Source organism: Meles meles, chromosome 11, assembly GCF_922984935.1.
Source record: "Meles meles chromosome 11, mMelMel3.1 paternal haplotype, whole genome shotgun sequence".
NCBI classification, from domain to species: domain Eukaryota; kingdom Metazoa; phylum Chordata; class Mammalia; order Carnivora; family Mustelidae; genus Meles; species Meles meles.
This window is the reverse complement of record NC_060076.1, coordinates 36,523,464-36,542,764: the sequence shown is the minus strand read 5'-3', so window position 1 is coordinate 36,542,764 and position 19,301 is coordinate 36,523,464. Positions and strand designations below refer to the sequence as shown.

Below are 19,301 nucleotides of genomic sequence, written 5' to 3'. Positions count from 1 at the left end.
GGCACCCTTGAAAGTACTTTAAATTCAAAATCTTTTTAACTTATAAAATAAAATGATGTGTGAATACAAAGTAAAAACCCTGACCCTTTAAACAATAATAGCAGCTCTTGAAAGATACTGAATATTATGAGAAGGTGAACTGGACCCACGGTCTGAAGCCTTTTTGTGCACTGCTGTATAGCGCATGAGGGGAGTAAGGAGGTGTAGAGGAGTGGGCTACATGAGTGATAATGGAGTTTGACCTGTTTTCAGGATTCTCTTCCCTCACTGGGGCTAAAAGAAGCAATGTAGAATTTTTGTAAACTCTCTCTTTGCCTTCAATATGTTTCACTGTGTTTCTCTTTACACTGATTCCTCCTCTCCCTTTATTGAAATGGCTGCTTTGAAATGTATCTTTTCTCCTTTATTTTATTCTGCTTTCCATGGCTGTTCTCTGCCCTCTGTTGGCAGGTTCCTTTAGACCTGTCCGTGTTGTGTGCAGGAGAAAATTCATACATAGTTAAAGGCCTTTTCTGCATATTAGGTCAGTCAAGCAGAGAGAAGACTGGAAGGTGTGTGGTTTATGTTTTTTATTTTGTTTTGTTTTGTTTTTGTTCTTGTTTTCCTGGAACGCTTCAAGTCTGGAGACATGGTCTGGAGGCATGGTCTGGTGCGGAGCAAACCTCAGGGGCCAGAGTTAGCTGTGAAATCAGGTAATTTCTAACATTGTTCAGTACCGAATGGGGAGTCAGTTTGGGGCCTCAGGGCCTGCCATGGAGAGAATTAGCATGAGCCCAAATCCCATGGTGGCCCCAGAACTCAGCAAGGGTTTTGAGCTTCATTTGGCCTGAGTGTGACTAGAGGTAGGATTTTTTTTTTTTCTGCTAAGGAACTGGGCATTTTGGAAACCAGAGCAGCTTTTAGCAGCTAGTTGATTTGATGCTTGGCAGTTTTGTAGTGGATGAGAAAAGAGGTGTTTGGGCTGGGCCCTATTCTAGAAGAAATTATAGGTGGTGTCTGTGAAGTAGTGGGAGGCCATACCAACCCTACCGAGAGAAAAGTGGAGCCTGGCTGGGTGCTGGTCAGGTTAGCAGGGTCTTTAGATTGCTCAGGTTTTCTATGAATTACAATGAGGTCACCAAATACAGCCAAAATCTTTTTGTCCACATCAATGAGAACAGTGACCGCTTAGATAATGGGAATAAATAGACAACCAAAGTTCTCATTTACATAATATTTTCAGCCTCTCCTCAAAAATGAAAAAAAAAAAAACCAACAACAACAACCAAAAACCTTTCACTGGGTGGTAATAAGAAATTGCATTAAGCAATTAACTTTTATTTACCTGCCCTTTCCCACTTTCTACTATTAGTGGGAAGGAAAGGAGCAAGATGATTGAAAGTTTAATCCATAACATAATTAAGAGTTATTCTTAATATTCAGAATAATGACATATCGTGTACTCGAACTTGTGTGGGAGTCTGGGCAACAGTGGTGTTCGTCCTCACTAGGGTCTGTAGGTGTTCCAGAGAGACTTGTCTCTGACTTTGGTGGTCTTTTATCCTAAAAACATGGCTTCGTAGTAAGTTCATGAGTTAGCACAGAATCTATACAGAGCCCCACCTTGAGAATATCTAGATGGGAGTTTTACCTGGATTTTGGTCTCTGCTCTTAGAAGGCCATGTAGGATTGAAAGAGGAGTGGTTTCCCTTTCTGGGACTTAGTTTTCTGTTATTTTTTTATTTTGTATTTTTAGTAGGCTCTATGGCCATCCTGAGGCTTGAACTCACAATTCCAGGATCAAGAGTCACATGCTCTACTAACTGAGCCAGCCTGGGCTCCCAGTTTTCAGAAATAAGGGGATTGAATGATATATTTATAAGGCTCCTCATAGCCCTGAAATTTAGTGATTCTGGCAGAGATTGTGTCATTATAGATTTGCTTTTTTAATTAATCTGTGTATTGTTGCTTAAAATGTCATTTGGTTGATGTGATCTGAAGTTAGAACCATGTCTTTTTCAGGTTGTCCCTTCACCCTTTTGACTGTTTTGTCCTTCTCTTCCTTGCTCAGATAGGACAAAATTCCTTTTTATTCACAGTGTCAGGAGCTGGAATTGGAGTTGTCATCCCTTTGTGTTAAAGAAGTCCTAAAGCTTCCATTTCTACTGCACTTGGGCAAGTTATTGCTGGGGATTTGCCTTTGGCTTCTGCACCCAATGGATTCCAACTATACACTCCTCCAAGGTAAGGGCTGTATTATTCAGCTTTTCTCATACTCATCCCTACAGCTTATGCAGGTCAGCCAGTGTTCAATTAAAGAAATATCACACCTAAGAATAAAATGTCATTGTTCTTAATTTCCCCCTCAAAACCACTAGGTGTCGCCTTCATCTCGGAGAAACTAGGCCCCTCCTCTCCCCCTACACACCTACACCCCTCCTTCTACTCTTGGAGCTCTCAGCTTCTTGGCACTGTGATTTCTGGAGAAGAGGCTTGAAGGGGGGAGACAAACTGTGGCTCTCAGAGAGGGGAGGAAAATGGATTTATATGCTTCTCCTTTATGACAAATTGAGAGATACTCCCCAAGGTCCCATAGCAGTTCCTCCCAGCAACCATGATATCATCCCTCATAAGCTGTTCTTGGGATCAGATTGGCATGCCAGATATGGGGTATCTGGGGAGAGCCTTCTAGGTTGGTGGCTTGGGAGCAGGGTGGAGCCCAAGGGGGATACAATGGGCTTCCACTGTTGATGGGGAATGTTTTGCTTAGTCAGTCCATGAGCTGTTATCAGGTGCAAGCCTGGGCCGTGCAGGGAGAGAAAAGAGGAGTGGCCGTTCCAGGGCTGGGTCCCTAGAGCAGATGGTGTGGTAGAGGCCTAGTGGGCTACAGGGGGCCTCTGAGGACTTGGGAGACTACAGAAGGGAGCATGGGGAAGGAAGAGGGAGGTTGGAGGGTTGAGTTCTATGGAAGGAGACCCACCCAAGGGCTTTGTAAGGACTCAGGGAAAATATCAGTCATCGGAGTCCATTGGTCCTGGAGGCACCATCTGCCAGGTAGCAGGCATGTCTTCATGGTGGAGGAGTGAGAGGTTCCTGGTGCTATGGTTTACTAGGCGGAGGACTAGTGAGGATACCAAATATTTGGGGCTTCCTGACTGCTTTCTGGATACTAGACTGTTGGAGGGACTCAGGGGAGTTGAGAGGGTACCCTAAGAACAGCGGGGTACACGTGTGGGGAGCAGAGAAGTTCTGAGCTTGTGGCGCCGTGCAAGAGAGTGGTGGAGTGGGCTGGGGGCTTGGGGAGACAGGGGTAGGCCCTTAAAGTGAGAGCATGCCCAGGAACCTCGCCGGCCTGAGAGGGCCTTGCCTGGAGCCCCCGAGTTGTCACTGGGTGGGTAGGAGACCTGGGTTGTCCCTGGGCGACAGGGAAGGGGGTTGGGGGAGACAGCAGGCGCCGGAGGGTGGGGCCGGAGGGGGAGGAGGAGGGGCCGAGGGGGAGGGGGCGGGGAAGGCAGGGGGCGGGGGCGGGGGCGGGGGCGGGGGCGGGCGGCCTGCCCAGGGAGTCACACTCGGCCCCCGCCGCCGGCGCTGGGAGCGGAGACGGGCCCCGGCCGCGGCGACCTGACCTGGACAAGCGGCGCGCCTGGGGGCCCAGGCTGGGGGCGGGAGGAAGCGCCGGGCAGCGCCGGCCGCCGGGGCCCAGGAGGAGCGGAGCAGAGAGGAGCTGGGACACGGGCGGGGCCGCCGCAGCTCCGGATGGGACCAGCGCCCTGGGCCCGTTAGTCCAAGCAGGAGCTTCTGGAGAAGCCTTCACAGGGAGATTTACCCCTGCCTTTCCCTCTCCTCTGGCCCAGGCCTCGCTTCGCTCCCCGCCCGCCCATGGTCTCAGTCCTTCCGCGGCGCAGGCCCCCTCCCACCTTATCCCCTTGGTCCTCCTTTTCGCAGCTCTCAGCCCTCCCAGCCCCTTCAGCGGGGAGGTCCCCCAGGGCCTTTTCTTTGTACCAGCCTCCCCCCCACCCCCACCCCATCCCAGTCTCGGATCCCCTTTTCTTTCTCAGCTTTATCAGGTTCCTTCACCTCTCACGGTCCCCATCCCAGTCGCAGGCCCCCTTGGTCCCTCCCTGTTCCTGCCACTCTACTCAGCCCTCGCTCCTTGCCCCGGGCTGGTAGACCCACTCCCTGCCTTTACCCGTGGGGCTTCGTCCCATCTCCCCCTCTCCCATCCCCACCACTTTCCGTATCCCAGCCTACCTAGCTTACCCCACTTCCCTTCCCCGCCACCCTCCCCAGGTTCCAGGCTGGGCTGTGCTCGTGCCTCCCCCCTAGGCCAGAGTGGCACCAGGTTCTGCGGGTGCTGGGGCTGCTGCTTTCTCCCCATGGCACTGCCATCACTCCTGCTGCTGCTGGCGGCCCTGGCAGGTGGGGTGCGTCCTCCCGGGGCGCGGAACCTGACACTGGCGGTGGTGCTGCCGGAACACAACCTGAGCTATGCCTGGGCCTGGCCACGGGTGGGTCCCGCCGTGGCACTAGCTGTGGAGGCGCTGGGCCGGGCGCTGCCGGTGGACCTCCGGTTTGTCAGCTCTGAACTAGACGGCGCCTGCTCTGAGTACCTGGCACCACTGCGAGCAGTGGACCTCAAGCTGTACCACGACCCTGACCTTCTGCTGGGTCCCGGTTGTGTGTACCCTGCTGCCTCTGTGGCCCGCTTTGCCTCACACTGGCGTCTTCCCCTGCTGACTGCGGGTGCTGTGGCCTCTGGTTTTGCGGCTAAGAATGAGCATTATCGTACCCTGGTGCGTACTGGCCCCTCTGCTCCCAAACTGGGTGAGTTTGTAGTGACCTTACACGGGCACTTCAACTGGACGGCCCGTGCTGCCTTGCTGTATCTGGACGCCCGCACAGATGACCGGCCTCACTACTTCACCATTGAGGGCGTCTTTGAAGCCCTGCAGGGCAGCAACCTCAGTGTGCAGCACCAGGTGTATGCCCGAGAGCCGGGGGGGCCGGAGCAGGCCACCCACTTCATCCGGGCCAACGGGCGCAGTGAGTGTGGCCCCAGCTATCTCAGGGTGGGGGGTGGCGCGAGGAGGGTCGCGGTAGCCCTGGAGCTCAGCACTGGGAGAAGATGGATGGAGGTGGGCACTGAGGAGCTGGTGGCTGGGGTCAAGAAGCACCCGTGGACAGAGCACCTGTGAGAGGGTGAAGGCGTTCTATTAGGGGAGCTCGTGGATGGCACAGGCAGCTGTAAACCAGGGATAAGAGTTAAGGTAGAATGAGAAGTGAATCCTGTGTCAGGGAAGAATGTGGAATTGGGCGGAAATTGAATTTGGGGAGCAGTATGAAATGAGTGCCCTGGAGTAGTGAATGTGTATCCGTCTGTGAGCAGAGACTTCTTAGACTGGGGCACCAAGACCCCTTGGTGGCAGAAAAATAGTGAGAACTCCGTAAATGAACTTTTGGGGTTCGGCAGATTTGTCTGGGAAAGACAGGGTAAAGCTGACACCGAGAGAAATTCTGAGCAGTCAGTGCTTTTGAGCCTAGAGAACGGCAGGGCAGTGAGGAGGGCTGGGTGGGAGGCAACAGTCAGAGCTCTGGGAAGAGGAGGGGCTTAAAGCTGATAGCTCCCTTCCTCTGGGGTCTGGAGTCACACTCTGACCTCTGCCAGATGGTCCATAAGGCCCCAGGGTACTTATGACATAGACTCCAAGGGGGAGGGATGGGGAGCATATGTTGGGTGGTTGATAGGTTAGGGCACTCTCTTCCTTGCTAAAGATGGAAATGCAGATGCTTTAGAGAGGGGGCTGTGTGGGGACTGGATCCTTCCTAAGAATTCCCCTCTGTCTTGTACCTCTTCTCAGTCGTGTATATCTGTGGCCCTCTGGAGATGCTGCATGAGATTCTTCTTCAGGCCCAGAGGGAGAACCTGACCAATGGGGATTATGTCTTCTTTTACCTGGATGTCTTTGGGGAGAGTCTCCGTGCTGGCCCCACACGCTCCACAGGCCGGCCCTGGCAAGACAATCGCACCCGGGAACAGGCCCAGGCCCTCAGAGAGGCCTTTCAGGTATCATTTGAGCCAGACTTGGAGGAGGGGGAAGAGGAGCTTCTTTGGACATTCTCTGTCTCTCATAAGACCCGCAGAAACCCCAGATATAGGGCTGGAATTATGAACTATAGGAGGGAAATGAACAGAGACTTTTTAAGTTTCATATAATTCTTTCCTACTTCTCCACTTCTGTGGCTCTTTTTGGTGTCGGCACTACCTCGCAAAATCCCAGAACACTCCTAAGTCTCATACTGTGAGAGAGAGAAGTTCTAGAAAAGACCTGGTTCCAGACCCTGAGAGGACTTCCAACCTTTCTGGACAAGGGAGGCATGATTGTAGTACAGTTAGCTATAAGTCTGTGAAAGATGATGCTTGTGTGTCCCGGAACAGACACTTAAGAACTTGAGGGGGTTCAGAGGAGGGAGACTAAATGGGTTTAGGGAAGCCTTTTCATAAAGGAGTAAGAATCTATTATGACTTGGAAGATAGATGTCATCTTCCTAGTCTGAGTGGGAGAAAAGAGCAGCAGCCTGAACAAAGAGAAAAAGGTAGGAATGGGCATATTTGGGGGACCAAGAAGATACTGACCTGCCAAGAAAGAAGGTTGGCTTGAAGCAGATATAGGAAATAATGTGGCAGAGGTATAATCAAATTGAGTGGCCTGAACCTAAGATTTAGATACTTGGACTTGAATGTGGGGTCCTTGAGATTTTTTTTTTTCAAAGAGAGATACAGAGACAGAATTCAGGTTGGATTAGGAGAGGAGGAGGCTAGAGGCAGTAAGATTGCCTATACTTGGGTCTCAAATGGGGTGAATGATATGGGTTCAAATGACAGTGGCAGTAGTAGGAGTGAAAAGACATGAGTTTACAAAATAATTTATGGGGGAAATTGACATGACTGCATTCATTTCACTCCTCAAAACTTTTAATGACTGACTTTCTACACAATAAAGTCCTGGCTCCTTATCACAATGTTCCAGACCTTCTATAGTCTGTGTTCAGCTCAGTTTTTCAATCTTGCCTCCTGGTGTCCCTCATGCCCAGTACTCCAACCAAACAGACCTCTCTCAGTTCCCTAGCCTCTGGGCCTCCCTGTCCTCTTGCCTTTGTGCTCTTTGCTCCTTTTTTTCTGGAATGTACTTCCTTCCCTCATCCCAAATCTCTGCCTCTTCAAATCATACCCACAAACTGTTAGCTGATACTCTCACCAATTTTTCATTAATATATATATATATGTGTTTCTTATTTATTTATCCACATCCCTCCTTTTCCTGAAAAGGATTTGAGGGGGCCTATGGGGATTCTCTGAGTCTGAAATTCAGTAGATGTGTACAAGGGCTGGACTTTGATGGTTGTCTTCCCCGATGAGTAAAGTTTTATGTGGCTGTGACTATATACTTGGTTGTATCTGACTGTGAGTGACTTGTCTGGTCTGGGTCTGAGTCCATGACTGTCACACTTGAACATGGGCAGTGGCAGGAGGGGTTTCATTTATGCTGTAACTTTTGCCTAAAACAACCTTCTTACCTTTCTTTGTCTGTCTGAATAATTTTTATGTGTTCTCTAAGACTCAAATGAGTTATTTTCTCTTTGAGGAAACAATCCTTGATTTGGACTGAATTTCCTATTCTTGTGCTTAACTCTGTCTCCTATAGAATTTACTGCATTATTCAGTTGATGTTTGATTCATTCAAAGATTGATTCATTCTGTTAGTGTCTACCAAGCCCCTATTGTATCCCAGTCACTCTGCTAGGTACTGGTATACAGTGGAGAACGTAACAAATGTAGTCCTTGCCTGGAGCTTACATTTAATAGGATGGACAGACACTAAATAAGCAAATAAATACCAATTTAGGATGACTTGCAATGAATGTTACTTTATTTTATTTTATTTTTTTAAAAGATTTTATTTATTTATTTGACAGACAGAGATCACAAGTAGGCAGAGAGGCAGGCAGAGAGAGAAGAGGAAGCAGGCTCCCTGCCGAGCAGGGATGTGGGGCTCGATCCCAGGACCCTGGGACCATGACCTGAGCCTAAGGCAGAGGCTTTAACCCACTGAGCCACCCAGGTGCCCCTGAATGCTACTTAAAAAACCCCCCAAAAGAAAGACCAAAACAAAACAAAGGCCTCGCATGTAAAGGGAATAACAAGGGAATTGTAACTTAGCTAGTATGGTCGAAGAAGATTTCTGTGACTCTGCTGGGTGGGAGGACTCCATAGCCTTTTGGGCTGTATTTTTTTTGTGGAAGGAACACTTCTCTTTCCCACCTGGGAATTCCTATGAGGCAAGGGGCCCTAGCACTTAGGGTAGGGGGAAACGAGATGGAGTCAGCCGACAATCATGTAAATTAATTCTCAGTCTTCCACTCACTGCAGGCATTATTCAGATAGAAAAACATAGGAAGATTTTGCTAGGACACAAGAGAAGGGGGAATCAGCAATCAAGAATATGCTGAGGGAAGGATCAAGGCTTTGGGTTGGGGTGAGGGTAAGGGGGTAATGGGGTGTTCTCTGGAAAAGCTACTTATCCTGTTCCAGTGCTGAAGCAGGGCACGGGGATGGTGGAAGTTGGGTGGTCAGTTCCGGCCAGGGGTGAAAGAGTAGAGAGCCCTTACCCTAGAGATATCTGGCCTATTAGGGGAGAGGGCTCTGAAATTAAGTATATTGATATGATTTTTCTCTCTCATTAAGCCACAGCTGCTTGATCATTCTCAATTTGCCTAGCACGTATTTACTGAATCGAAGTAAGGTGTGTGTTGGCGAGAAGTGGAGATAGGACTAGGAATTTGTCTACAGAGGAGTGGAGTTGGCAGGTCCCATAAACCGAGATGATCAACCAGGATAGGGAAGAATAAGTAGTTACAATAGAACTAAATAAGGAAATGACGAGTCTGTAAGGATCCCAAGGCCCAGGCTGTGCATTTGAGGACTTCTGAGTCCGAAACCTAGGCAGAGGTCACAGCCTAGGTGACCAGTACGGATTGCATTACAGAGGGGGACACCAGCAGCTAGAATGGAAGTAAGCTCTGAACCAAGGCCTGTGTAAGTCGACTTTCTTCCGCAAAGAATTTGTTTAAGCCACTGTTGATAGCGCCTCCTGGCATGGTGGGAGAGGGCCTCCAGAGTAGGCCTCAAGGCACATGCTGGCATCTAGATGCATTTTTGCCTCAGCTATGGCTAAACCCATTTTTGGCAGCTTTTGCTTGTTCTTTTCTCACCTGGGGTGGGTCCACTGTGAAAAGGGACACCATTAGCTGCCTTTACCACCTTCTCTCTATGTAGCCCTAAGCAAGCACAGAAATTCTTTGGAGGGTCTTCTTTTTTCTTTGCTTTCTTTTTTTCTTTCTTTTCTTTTCTTCTTCTTCTTTTTTTTAAGCAGAACTTCTTTTTTTAACAGGAACCACAGCAAGACAGTTTAGCATAGCAGTTTTCAAAATGTGGTCTTGGGACCCTGGGGGCCTCTGAAATCCTATCAGAAGGACCACAGGTCAAAACTATTCAAAATGCAATACTAGGATGTTTATTTGCCTCCTAACTCTTACCCCTCACAATTGTATAGTGGAGTTTTCCAGAGGCTACATGACGTGGGCTGCTCTTGTCAGCCTGGCAGCTGGAGAAGGTGTACTTGTGTATTCTTGTGTTTTAATTCCTAAAATGGAAATATTGATAGACATAATTCGTATACTCCGAAGCTCTTTGCGGTCCTCAGTAACTTTTAGTTGTATAAAGGGGTCATGAAATCAAAAAGTGTGATAACAGCTAGTCTAGGAAACAGAGAAGCCTAGAGAATTATAAAGTGCTTAAAAAACATTAAAAACCTGTTATCAGCCTTTATTATTGGAATATAAATTGTGTTAATCACGATCTTTTTGAGCTTTTTTACTGATTTTTTAACATTGTTTGTCAACAATATCCTACCCTTCTATTTTTCTTTTATTCTTGAAATAGGTGTTACTGAACAAACTTTTCCAACCCCATCCTCAGTCCCCTTCTCCTTTTAAATTTTACCTGAGTGGGGGAGAGTATTATAAGAATGTGATCAAGGACCCTAATGCTCCAGTAAGAATAATTACACTATGAAGCAAACACTAGTCTAATGTAATTAATACATACTAGAAATCAACTTTATTATTTCCTTCCTAGAATGAATTGATATAAAATAAATCATGTATAGGTGATTTATCTAGTATCTAGTGTACTTTCAGTGACGGGAATGAAACTGTGAAAGTGAATAGATTTTAAGCTATCATTTCACAAAATGCATTGATCTGAATGAAGTCTTGCCCAGTTTCCCATCTAAGGCAAAGGCTGGTCTCAGTCACCGTGCGGGCCTGAGGTGTAGGCAGAGGCCAACATGTCCATCACTAAGGAAGGGGCAGTGTGTGAGGGCCTGGGCACCAAGTGGGCATCCCAGTGAGAGACAGGGATGTGCTGACCCAAGGCCAGTGAGGTGTGGGCCCAGCTGAGATCGAGTGTGTCATTTGTGTAGCTGTGAAATGCATGTGGACATATGACTGTGTTTTCTCTGTGACACGTGTGTATTACTTAGTGACGTATAGAACCACACCAGTATGCAGGACAGGGCTGCTTAGGGTGGGTGTTCTGCACACATTAAGTGAATGGACCCACAGCTTTTCACTGACAGAACTGTTGTCTCTAGGTTTTTCCCTCCGGTGTATTAGAACCTGAAATCTGTTTAATTCACTGGGTGGAGGCACTGTGTCCAAGTGGCCCAGAGGAAAATGTCAACAATTTACTGATCACATGAACAGTAATGAACACCTCAGAGAGGAGCTGCTGATCTGTGTTGTCCTTGATAGGGAGTGGGTGCCCGGAGAGGCTGGGGTGGAGCAGCTGTGAGGGCCGTGGCAGCCTGGCAGGGAGGGCTGCCTGGTGGTAGGGGCTTCAGGAAGATGAGGGACAGGTCTGGGGGTTGGAGTTGATATCATCTATTTCCCAGGTTCCATCTTTCTAGAACTGTGCACCTTTCATGGAGGAGTGCCACTCCCCTATTCCCCGATGTGTTAAACACACATCACACGTACTTCGCACATGCAGGTGCACACACAACTCCGAGCCCTTCAGACTCACCTGTGTATATTGTGTATCATGAATATTTCACCAAGCTTTCCTGTCCTGCTTCCTCTCTTCCCCAATGCCTATCTTGAATCCTGTTCACTCTCTCCCATGTGCTGTTGGTACAGACAGTATTGGTGATCACTTACCGAGAACCCCCAAATCCCGAGTATCAGGAATTCCAGAATCGTCTGCTGATAAGAGCCCGGGAAGATTTTGGTGTGGAGCTGGCCCCCTCCCTGGTAAGTAGATCTCGCTTTCCTGAGATTTGGGCCAGGCTTTGAGGAAAGGATCTTCTCCCTAACTCAGCCTTGGCCATGGAGCCAACCCAATTTGGGGACTATCTGCTGTCATCCAGGGTTTCCCCTTCTGCTCTTCTGTCCAGTGAGGTAGGGATGGCATGTTAGGAATGAGAGGAGGGAAGGAAGCAAACCAGAGAAGAGAGAAGAGGTAGAAGGAGACCCCAGAGACAGGAAAGGGGGATGGGGAGGGGCCTGGCTGGACATTTGGAGAGCCCTGCTGAAGTTACCACCCCTAGATGAACCTCATTGCTGGCTGCTTCTACGATGGGATCCTGCTGTACGCTGAGGTCCTGAATGAGACAATCCAGGAGGGAGGCACCCGGGAAGATGGACTTCGAATTGTGGAGAAGATGCAGGGACGAAGATACCACGGTAATGGAGAGGGTCAGGTGGAGGCCAGAGTGCTGCGGTCGGGCCAGGGAGCCGAGTAGGCGGAAGAAAATACAGATGCCAGGGGCAGAGAAAGAGTTAGGAGGGATCAGAGAACATGGTGAAGGTGGTTGTGTATTAAGAACATGGGCTGGGAGGTATCTGAGGTAATCGGAGGAATCAGGCACAAGAGAGAGGCCAAGGGTAGATCTCAGAGGAAGGGCTACTCTTTTCTGTCTTAGGTGTAACTGGACTGGTTGTTATGGACAAGAACAATGACCGAGAGACTGACTTTGTCCTGTGGGCCATGGGAGACCTGGATTCTGGGGACTTCCAGGTGATGGGGGGAGGAGGCAGGGAGGAGATTGTGGGCCCTGAATAGCCAGCTTTCAGGGGTTCAGTGGGGGCAGAATCAAAGGTACTAGAGGCAGAGACTTGTTGGCTGGAGACTGTCCTGGGTGGGTGGTAGGCTGGGGAGAAAAGCAGCCAAAACTCCGGTGTCTCGGGGAGAGGCTGGTGGGAGCAGGCCCGTGGGCCCAGTTTTCTCCTTCCTCACAGCCTGCAGCCCACTACTCAGGAGCTGAGAAGCAGATTTGGTGGACAGGACGGCCTATTCCCTGGGTGAAGGGAGCCCCTCCCCTGGACAATCCCCCCTGTGCCTTTGACTTGGACGACCCATCCTGTGATAAAAGTGGGTGTGTGCAGGGGCTGGGAGTCATCCTTCCTCCCCTTACTTCTATCCTTTCATCTCCTCTCCCTGACTCCCTCTACTTGTATACCCCTTCCTCACTCCTTTCCCTCAAGAAATCTGTCTGCACCCTGCACCCTGAGCACCACCCCTCCCCATCCACAACTCCACACAGTCTTTCTCAGGGTCCCTTCCCTCCTTCAGCTCCACTTTCAACCCTGGCGATTGTGGCTCTGGGCACAGGAATCACCTTCATCATGTTTGGTGTTTCCAGCTTCCTCATCTTCCGGTGAGTTCTGGGCTTCCCACTGACCTGCCCCCTCCCTCCTGCCGCTCAGCCTTCTGGGGGTTAGCGGGACTCAGCTTGATGGTCACCTCTTAGGCCTAACACCTTCTTCTCTAACCGTTCTTGTTAAACTTTCAGCCTAGGTGTTGTTTTCCCCCTTTGGGTCCCAGACTGAGCGTCCTAACGAGGGGTTTTGCATGGGGTCTTCTAAGGGCAAAGGTGAATTTTCCAGGAACGCTACCGTTTTAAGAAAGAACTTTGACCTTCAGCCTCTGTGTTTTGCAATGAGCACAGGGCGCATATCCCTGTGGGGTGGGGAACGCAGCCTCCTGTGGCAGTCCTGCTCCGAGACGCCCTCGGGTATAACAGTGGCAGCTCTGGGCGCTGCGGGGAAGCCCCTGCAACCTCACTGTTAGCTCATGGGGTGGGAGGATGGGGATTGCCAGTCAACTGAGGTGTGCAGTCCTTACAGAAAGCTGATGCTGGAGAAGGAACTGGCTAGCATGTTGTGGCGCATTCGCTGGGAAGAACTGCAATTTGGCAATTCAGAACGATATCATAAAGGTGCAGGCAGTCGCCTCACACTGTCGCTGGTGAGCTCTGGTCTCAGCTGTCCCTCTGCTTCCCTCTGAGTGCCTGTTCTTTTGTACCCTGGACCTTTCCCAGCACATTGGCTTGTAACGATAGCCCCTGCACTGCCACCATCATCTAATGTTCCTTTCATCCTTCCGCCTCCATGTTGCCCTTGGCCCCAGCGGGGATCCAGTTACGGCTCGCTCATGACAGCCCATGGGAAATACCAGATCTTTGCCAACACCGGTCACTTCAAGGTGAACAGTCATCTGCTTGTTCTGGTCCCCACCATTTCATCCTGTCTCATCCCCATCTGTCACCTCTTGCCGTAAACCTCTGCCCCTCATAGCCTTCCTTTCTATGTCTAGCTGAGCTCCTGGATGTTCCCACACTTCTCCAGGATTTCCTACCTCCCAAGAACTCCTGATACTAACTTCCCTTTCCCCCTTTCACTCCCACCTTCAGGGCAATGTTGTCGCCATCAAACATGTGAATAAGAAGCGCATTGAGCTGACCCGGCAGGTCCTGTTTGAGCTCAAACACGTATGTAATGGTGTTTGGGTTAAGGGTGAGGGGATGGAGAAAAGAGGGGAGGGGGAAGAGGAGAATAGTAAAATTGGGTAGGAAGGCAAGGGGCTTATTTATAAAGGATTTTAAGTTGTAGGTACAATTAAGAGAAAGGTCCTGTTCAATGTAGTGGTTTATTTCTGTATCTAATTTTTAACCTCTTTCAATTCTTTCTTCCTCTCCCCCTTTTTGTTGTTCTTGTTAGATGAGAGATGTTCAGTTCAACCATCTCACTCGCTTCATTGGTGCCTGCATTGATCCCCCCAACATTTGCATTGTGACCGAGTATTGTCCTCGGGGGAGTTTACAGGTAAGGGAAAGGTGGAGATTTTAGGGATGGGGGAGATAAGCACATGTTAGCTAGTGGGCCTAGGATGGTCACATAATCTATTCCATGTCACTACCAGGATATTCTGGAAAATGACAGCATCAACTTGGACTGGATGTTTCGTTATTCCCTCATTAATGACCTTGTTAAGGTGAGTCTTCCCTGCTCTTCCTTAAGAGTTCATCTGCTTTAAAATGTCTGTCTTTCTTTTTAAAGATTTTATTTATTTATTAGAAAGAGATAGAACGCAGGAATGGGGCAGGGATGGGCAGAGGGAGAAGGAGACTCCCCTCTGTGCAGGGAGCCCTATGCGGGGCGCCATCCCAGGACCCTGGGATCATGACCTGAGCCGAGGACAGATGCCTAACTGACCAAGCCACCCAGGTGCCCCTAAAATGCCTTTGTTTCTTGATCTTTGCTTTCAGTTTCTCCTTCTAGCCCTGTGAAAGTCCCGTTCTCTCCAGTTTCCCTTATTCTAGTGATTGGGTAATAATGGGTAAAGGTCTGGAGTTGTGTTTTTTTTTTAAATTTTTAAATTAACATATAATGTATTATTAGCCCCAGGGGTACAGGTCTGTGAATCGCCAGGTTTATACACTTCACAGCACTCACCATAGCACATACCCTCCCCAGTGTCCATAACCCCACCACCCTCTCCCTACCCTCCTCCCCACTGGCAACCCTCAGTTTGTTTTGTGAGATTAAGAGTCTCTTATGGTTTGTCTCCCTCCTGATCTCATCTTGTTTCATTTATTCTTTTCCTACCCCCAAGCCCCCCACATTGCGTCTCTCCTTCCTCATATCAGGGAGATCATATGATAGTTGTCTTTCTCTGATTGACTTATTTTGCTAAGCATGATACCCTCTAGTTCCATCCACGTTGTTGCAAATGGCAAGATTTCATTTCTTTTGATGGCTGCATAGTATTCCATTGTATATATATATATACCACATCTTCTTTATCCATTCATCTGTTGATGGACATCTAGGTTCTTTCCATAGTTTGGCTATTGTGGACATTGCTGCTATAAACATTCAGGTGCATGTGCCCCTCCGGATCACTACCTTTGTATCTTTGGTGTAAATACCCAGTAGTGCAATTGCTGGGTTATAGGGTAGTTCTATTTTCAACTTTTTGAGGAACCTCCATGCTGTTTTCCAGAGTGGTTGCACCAACTTGCATTCCTACCAACAGTGTTGGAAGGTTTCCCCTTTCTCTGCATCCTCACCAGCATCTGTCATTTCCTGACTTGTTAATTTTAGCCATTCTGACTGGTGTGAGGTGGTATCTCATTGTGGTTTTGATTTGTATTTCCCTGATGCCGAGTGATGTGGAGCACTTTTTCATGTGTCTGTTGGCCATCTGGATGTCTTCAGGTCTGGAGGGTTTTTTTTTTTTTTTTCCATTTTATTTATTTTTTCAGCATAACAGTATTCATTCTTTTTGCACAACACCCAGTGCTCCATGCAAAACGTGCCCTCCCCATTACCCACCACCTGTTCCCCCAACCTCCCAGCCCTGACCCTTCAAAACCCTCAGGTTGTTTTTCAGAGTCCATAGTCTCTTATGGTTCGCCTCCCCTTCCAAATTTTTTTTTTTTTAATAAACATATAATGTATTTTTATCCCCAGGGGTACAGGTCTGTGAATCGCCAGGTTTACACACTTCACAGCACTCACGATAGCACTTACCCTCCCCAATGTCCATAGCCCCCTCCCCCTCTCCCAACCCCACCTCCTCCCAGCAACCCCCAGTTTGTTTTGTGAGATTAAGAGTCATTTATGGTTTGTCTCCCTCCCAATCCCATCTTGTTTCATTTATTCTTCTCCTATCCCCCTACCCCCCCCATGTTGCTTCTCCATGTCCTCATATCAGGGAGATCATATGATAGTTGTCTTTCTCCGATTGACTTATTTCACTAAGCATGATACACTCTAGTTCCATCCACGTCGTCGCAAATGGCATGATTTCATTTCTTTTGATGGCTGCATAGTATTCCATTGTGTATATATACCACATCTTCTTTATCCATTCATCTGTTGATGGACATCTAGGTTCTTTCCATAGTTTGGCTATTGTAGACATTGCTGCTATAAACATTCGGGTACACGTGCCCCTTCGGATCACTATGTTTGTATCTTTAGGGTAAATACCTAGTAGTGCAATTGCTGGGTCATAGGGTAGTTCTATTTTCAACATTTTGAGGAACCTCCATGCTGTTTTCCAGAGTGGTTGCACCAGCTTGCATTCCCACCAACAGTGGAGGAGGGTTCCCCTTTCTCCGCATCCTCGCCAGCATCTGTCATTTCCTGACTTGTTAATTTTAGCCATTCTGACTGGTGTGAGGTGGTATCTCATTGTGGTTTTGATTTGTATTTCCCTGATGCCGAGTGATGTGGAGCACTTTTTCATGTGTCTGTTGGCCATCTGGATGTCTTCAGGTCTGGAGTTTTTAATTAGGGGAGATTTATCTGCCACAAAAAGTCCTGCACTTGTAAAGAATTTTTGTCATCCTGCCTTAGATATCTCAGATCACGCACCATCATCTTTTTTTTTTTTTTTCAAACCTTCAAGAGTTTATATTAAGATTTCTTAGCAGGATAATGATGAATGGGGTCTCCAAACATAATTCTCTCCTATTTTTTCTCATCATTTATTCTCTGACCAATTTGGGCATAGCTGCTCTTCCCCCCCCACCCAAGAAAAACCAAAATTAAAGAAAAGAACACTAACTAGTAAAACTAAGAGAAACAAAGGAAAATTATACTAAACCTTTGGTATCTCTCCATATATTAGTTTTTAGCTATTTTCAAGTGACCCCAGTGATGCATGGGTTTGCAAAGGTATGAATTTGAATCTTGCATGGGTTGGATAGGTGTTTAGAGCAATTCCTGCAGCCAGTGAGCTAGCCTAGTGGATCACTTGGACCACACCTGAAGCTGGCTTTAGTTTTTCTGTTTAATTCTCATGAGATTACTTAAAAAAGTTCTTTGTGTATGAAAATTTGCCATCAAGTGAGAGATAAAATATTAGGTAGAGTTGATGTGGTGGCTGACTGTGATGATAATATAAGAAAAACAGGACTCTTGAGGGAACATACGATTTTAAAAAAATTAACATATAATGTATTATTTGCCCCAGGGGTACAGGTCTGTAAATCATCAGGCTTACACTTTTCACAGCACTCACCATAGCACATACCCTCCCCAATGTCCATAATCCACCCACCCTATCCCTACCCCCCCGACCCCCCAGCAACCCTCAGTTTGTTTTGTGAGACTAAGAGTCTCTTATGGTGTGGAGAGAACTCATGATTTAGTGGAAAAGTGGTTTAGAACAAAGTCAGAAGTCTAATCCTTTCCGTATTCACAGATTTGGTGACTCTCGGAGGTTTTGTTGCTATCAAAAGGAGTAAAAGGAAGGCGTTCACAGACACTAGAGTCATGAATTGTGTAGGTCCAGGGCCAAATATTTAGACAGAGGTATTTTGGTTAGCATATAGAACACTGCCTCCTTTTTCTGTTCCACCTTACCTGAGTTGGGAGGGCTCCCAGGGTTTCACTTTGGGAAGCACCACTCTGTCTTCTTAGGACCTGCCTTATAGTCCCTCATAAGCAAAAGTTTTTTCTCTTCTGGCTTCTGTGTTGGCTTGGCAGCTGTCTCCCACTTTTCTCCGTCGTCCAGGGTTTTACAAATTGACTCTTTTTTCCACTTTCTCTCTGGCCCAACATCCTCTCTAGTAGACTGCTTTCCTCCTACATCCTGACTTGCCTACCCAGACATGGCTGTATGTTACAGTTTGCAATTGGCTAGTTTTCCTCAATGCATCTAGGTACTCTGGATACCAGGGTCTCTAGCCATGTCTTCCTAAGTAGTGGCCATACATTTGAAGCTATCACGAGTAGCAGTCATATCATGCTTGGAGTTTATTTTCATAGTTCTGTTCACTACTCAGAAGACTGACTGCCCTTTCCAGGGCAGTAACTGATAGCTCCCCTTGTCCCTCCCCTTGAACATTTCTCCTGCCCCTGGTGCTGTGGTGCCAATATACTGTTAATGGTACCAGGAAGGGATGACTCTCCTATCCTGCCGACTTCTGTTAGTAGAAACTTTCCAAAAGTAGCTTATTGTTTTTATGGTCCCAAGCTCTTTAGACACCTAGCTAATGCCCATCTCATGGAGAGGGGGGTATCCTAAGCCAGATACAATCCAAACCCATGACTTGATCTGTATCCTGCAGGGCATGGCCTTTCTCCATAACAGCATTATTGCATCCCATGGGAGTCTCAAGTCCTCCAACTGTGTGGTGGATAGTCGTTTTGTGCTCAAAATCACAGACTATGGCCTGGCCAGCTTCCGCTCAACAGCTGAACCCGATGACAGCCACGCCCTCTATGCCAGTGAGGCCCTCCCCAACAACCCACTTTTATATTTCTCCTCTGGCCTTGATAATTTCCACCTAGGGAGGGTGGGAGAGGGAGATGGAATGACAGTAATATGGGGAGTATTATGGGCTTGGGGACACTCTTTTTGAGGACCTGGCCAGCTTGTTCCCTCTTTTCAGAGAAGCTGTGGACTGCCCCAGAACTGCTGGGTGGGAACCCACTGCCAACCACGGGCATGCAGAAGGCTGATGTCTATAGCTTCGGGATCATCTTACAGGAGATAGCACTTCGCAGTGGCCCTTTCTACTTGGAGGGCCTGGACCTCAGCCCCAAAGGTGAGAGTCAATCTACTGCCCATAGACTCCTCTACCTGGAGGACCCTGTTCTTCATCCAAACCCTTTATCATCCTCAGAGATTGTCCAGAAGGTCCGAAATGGTCAGCGGCCATATTTCCGGCCAAGCATTGACCGGACCCAACTGAATGAAGAGCTGGTCTTGCTGATGGAGCGATGTTGGGCCCAGGAACCTGCTGAGCGGCCAGACTTTGGACAAATTAAGGGCTTCATTCGCCGCTTTAACAAGTGAGAGGGCACTAAGGGGCGTGGGCTCCCCAGGAACAGAAGCCTCATCAGTTTTGGTGGAGGAGGTGGGGCTGGTGGGGCAAAGAGGGTAGGTTGGGTAGGAAGTCCTGGGA

General features: G+C 48.2%; 1 protein-coding gene across 12 annotated transcripts in view; it reads left to right on the top strand.

Moving 5' to 3' along the window:
• The window catches only part of NPR2 (natriuretic peptide receptor 2), a 51,009-nt gene that overhangs the window by 28,201 nt on the left and 3,507 nt on the right, over window positions 1-19,301 (top strand). For 6 of the 12 annotated variants that reach the window (XM_046023430.1, XM_046023426.1, XM_046023423.1 and 3 more), the window contains 16 exons: window positions 620-692; window positions 2,051-5,022; window positions 5,838-6,043; window positions 11,236-11,349; window positions 11,646-11,781; window positions 12,021-12,115; window positions 12,337-12,469; window positions 12,671-12,755; window positions 13,216-13,345; window positions 13,508-13,582; window positions 13,791-13,868; window positions 14,098-14,202; window positions 14,300-14,371; window positions 18,462-18,621; window positions 18,786-18,941; window positions 19,020-19,188. In XM_046023430.1, the coding sequence (XP_045879386.1) occupies window positions 4,356-5,022; window positions 5,838-6,043; window positions 11,236-11,349; window positions 11,646-11,781; window positions 12,021-12,115; window positions 12,337-12,469; window positions 12,671-12,755; window positions 13,216-13,345; window positions 13,508-13,582; window positions 13,791-13,868; window positions 14,098-14,202; window positions 14,300-14,371; window positions 18,462-18,621; window positions 18,786-18,941; window positions 19,020-19,188 (2,381 nt within the window). In that variant the 5' untranslated portion in view covers window positions 620-692; window positions 2,051-4,355. Of the gene's footprint in view, window positions 1-619; window positions 693-2,050; window positions 5,023-5,837; window positions 6,044-11,235; window positions 11,350-11,645; window positions 11,782-12,020; window positions 12,116-12,336; window positions 12,470-12,670; window positions 12,756-13,215; window positions 13,346-13,507; window positions 13,583-13,790; window positions 13,869-14,097; window positions 14,203-14,299; window positions 14,372-18,461; window positions 18,622-18,785; window positions 18,942-19,019; window positions 19,189-19,301 lie in introns of those variants that run through there. The other 6 variants (XM_046023425.1, XM_046023428.1, XM_046023431.1 and 3 more) reach the window with 4 other exon arrangements.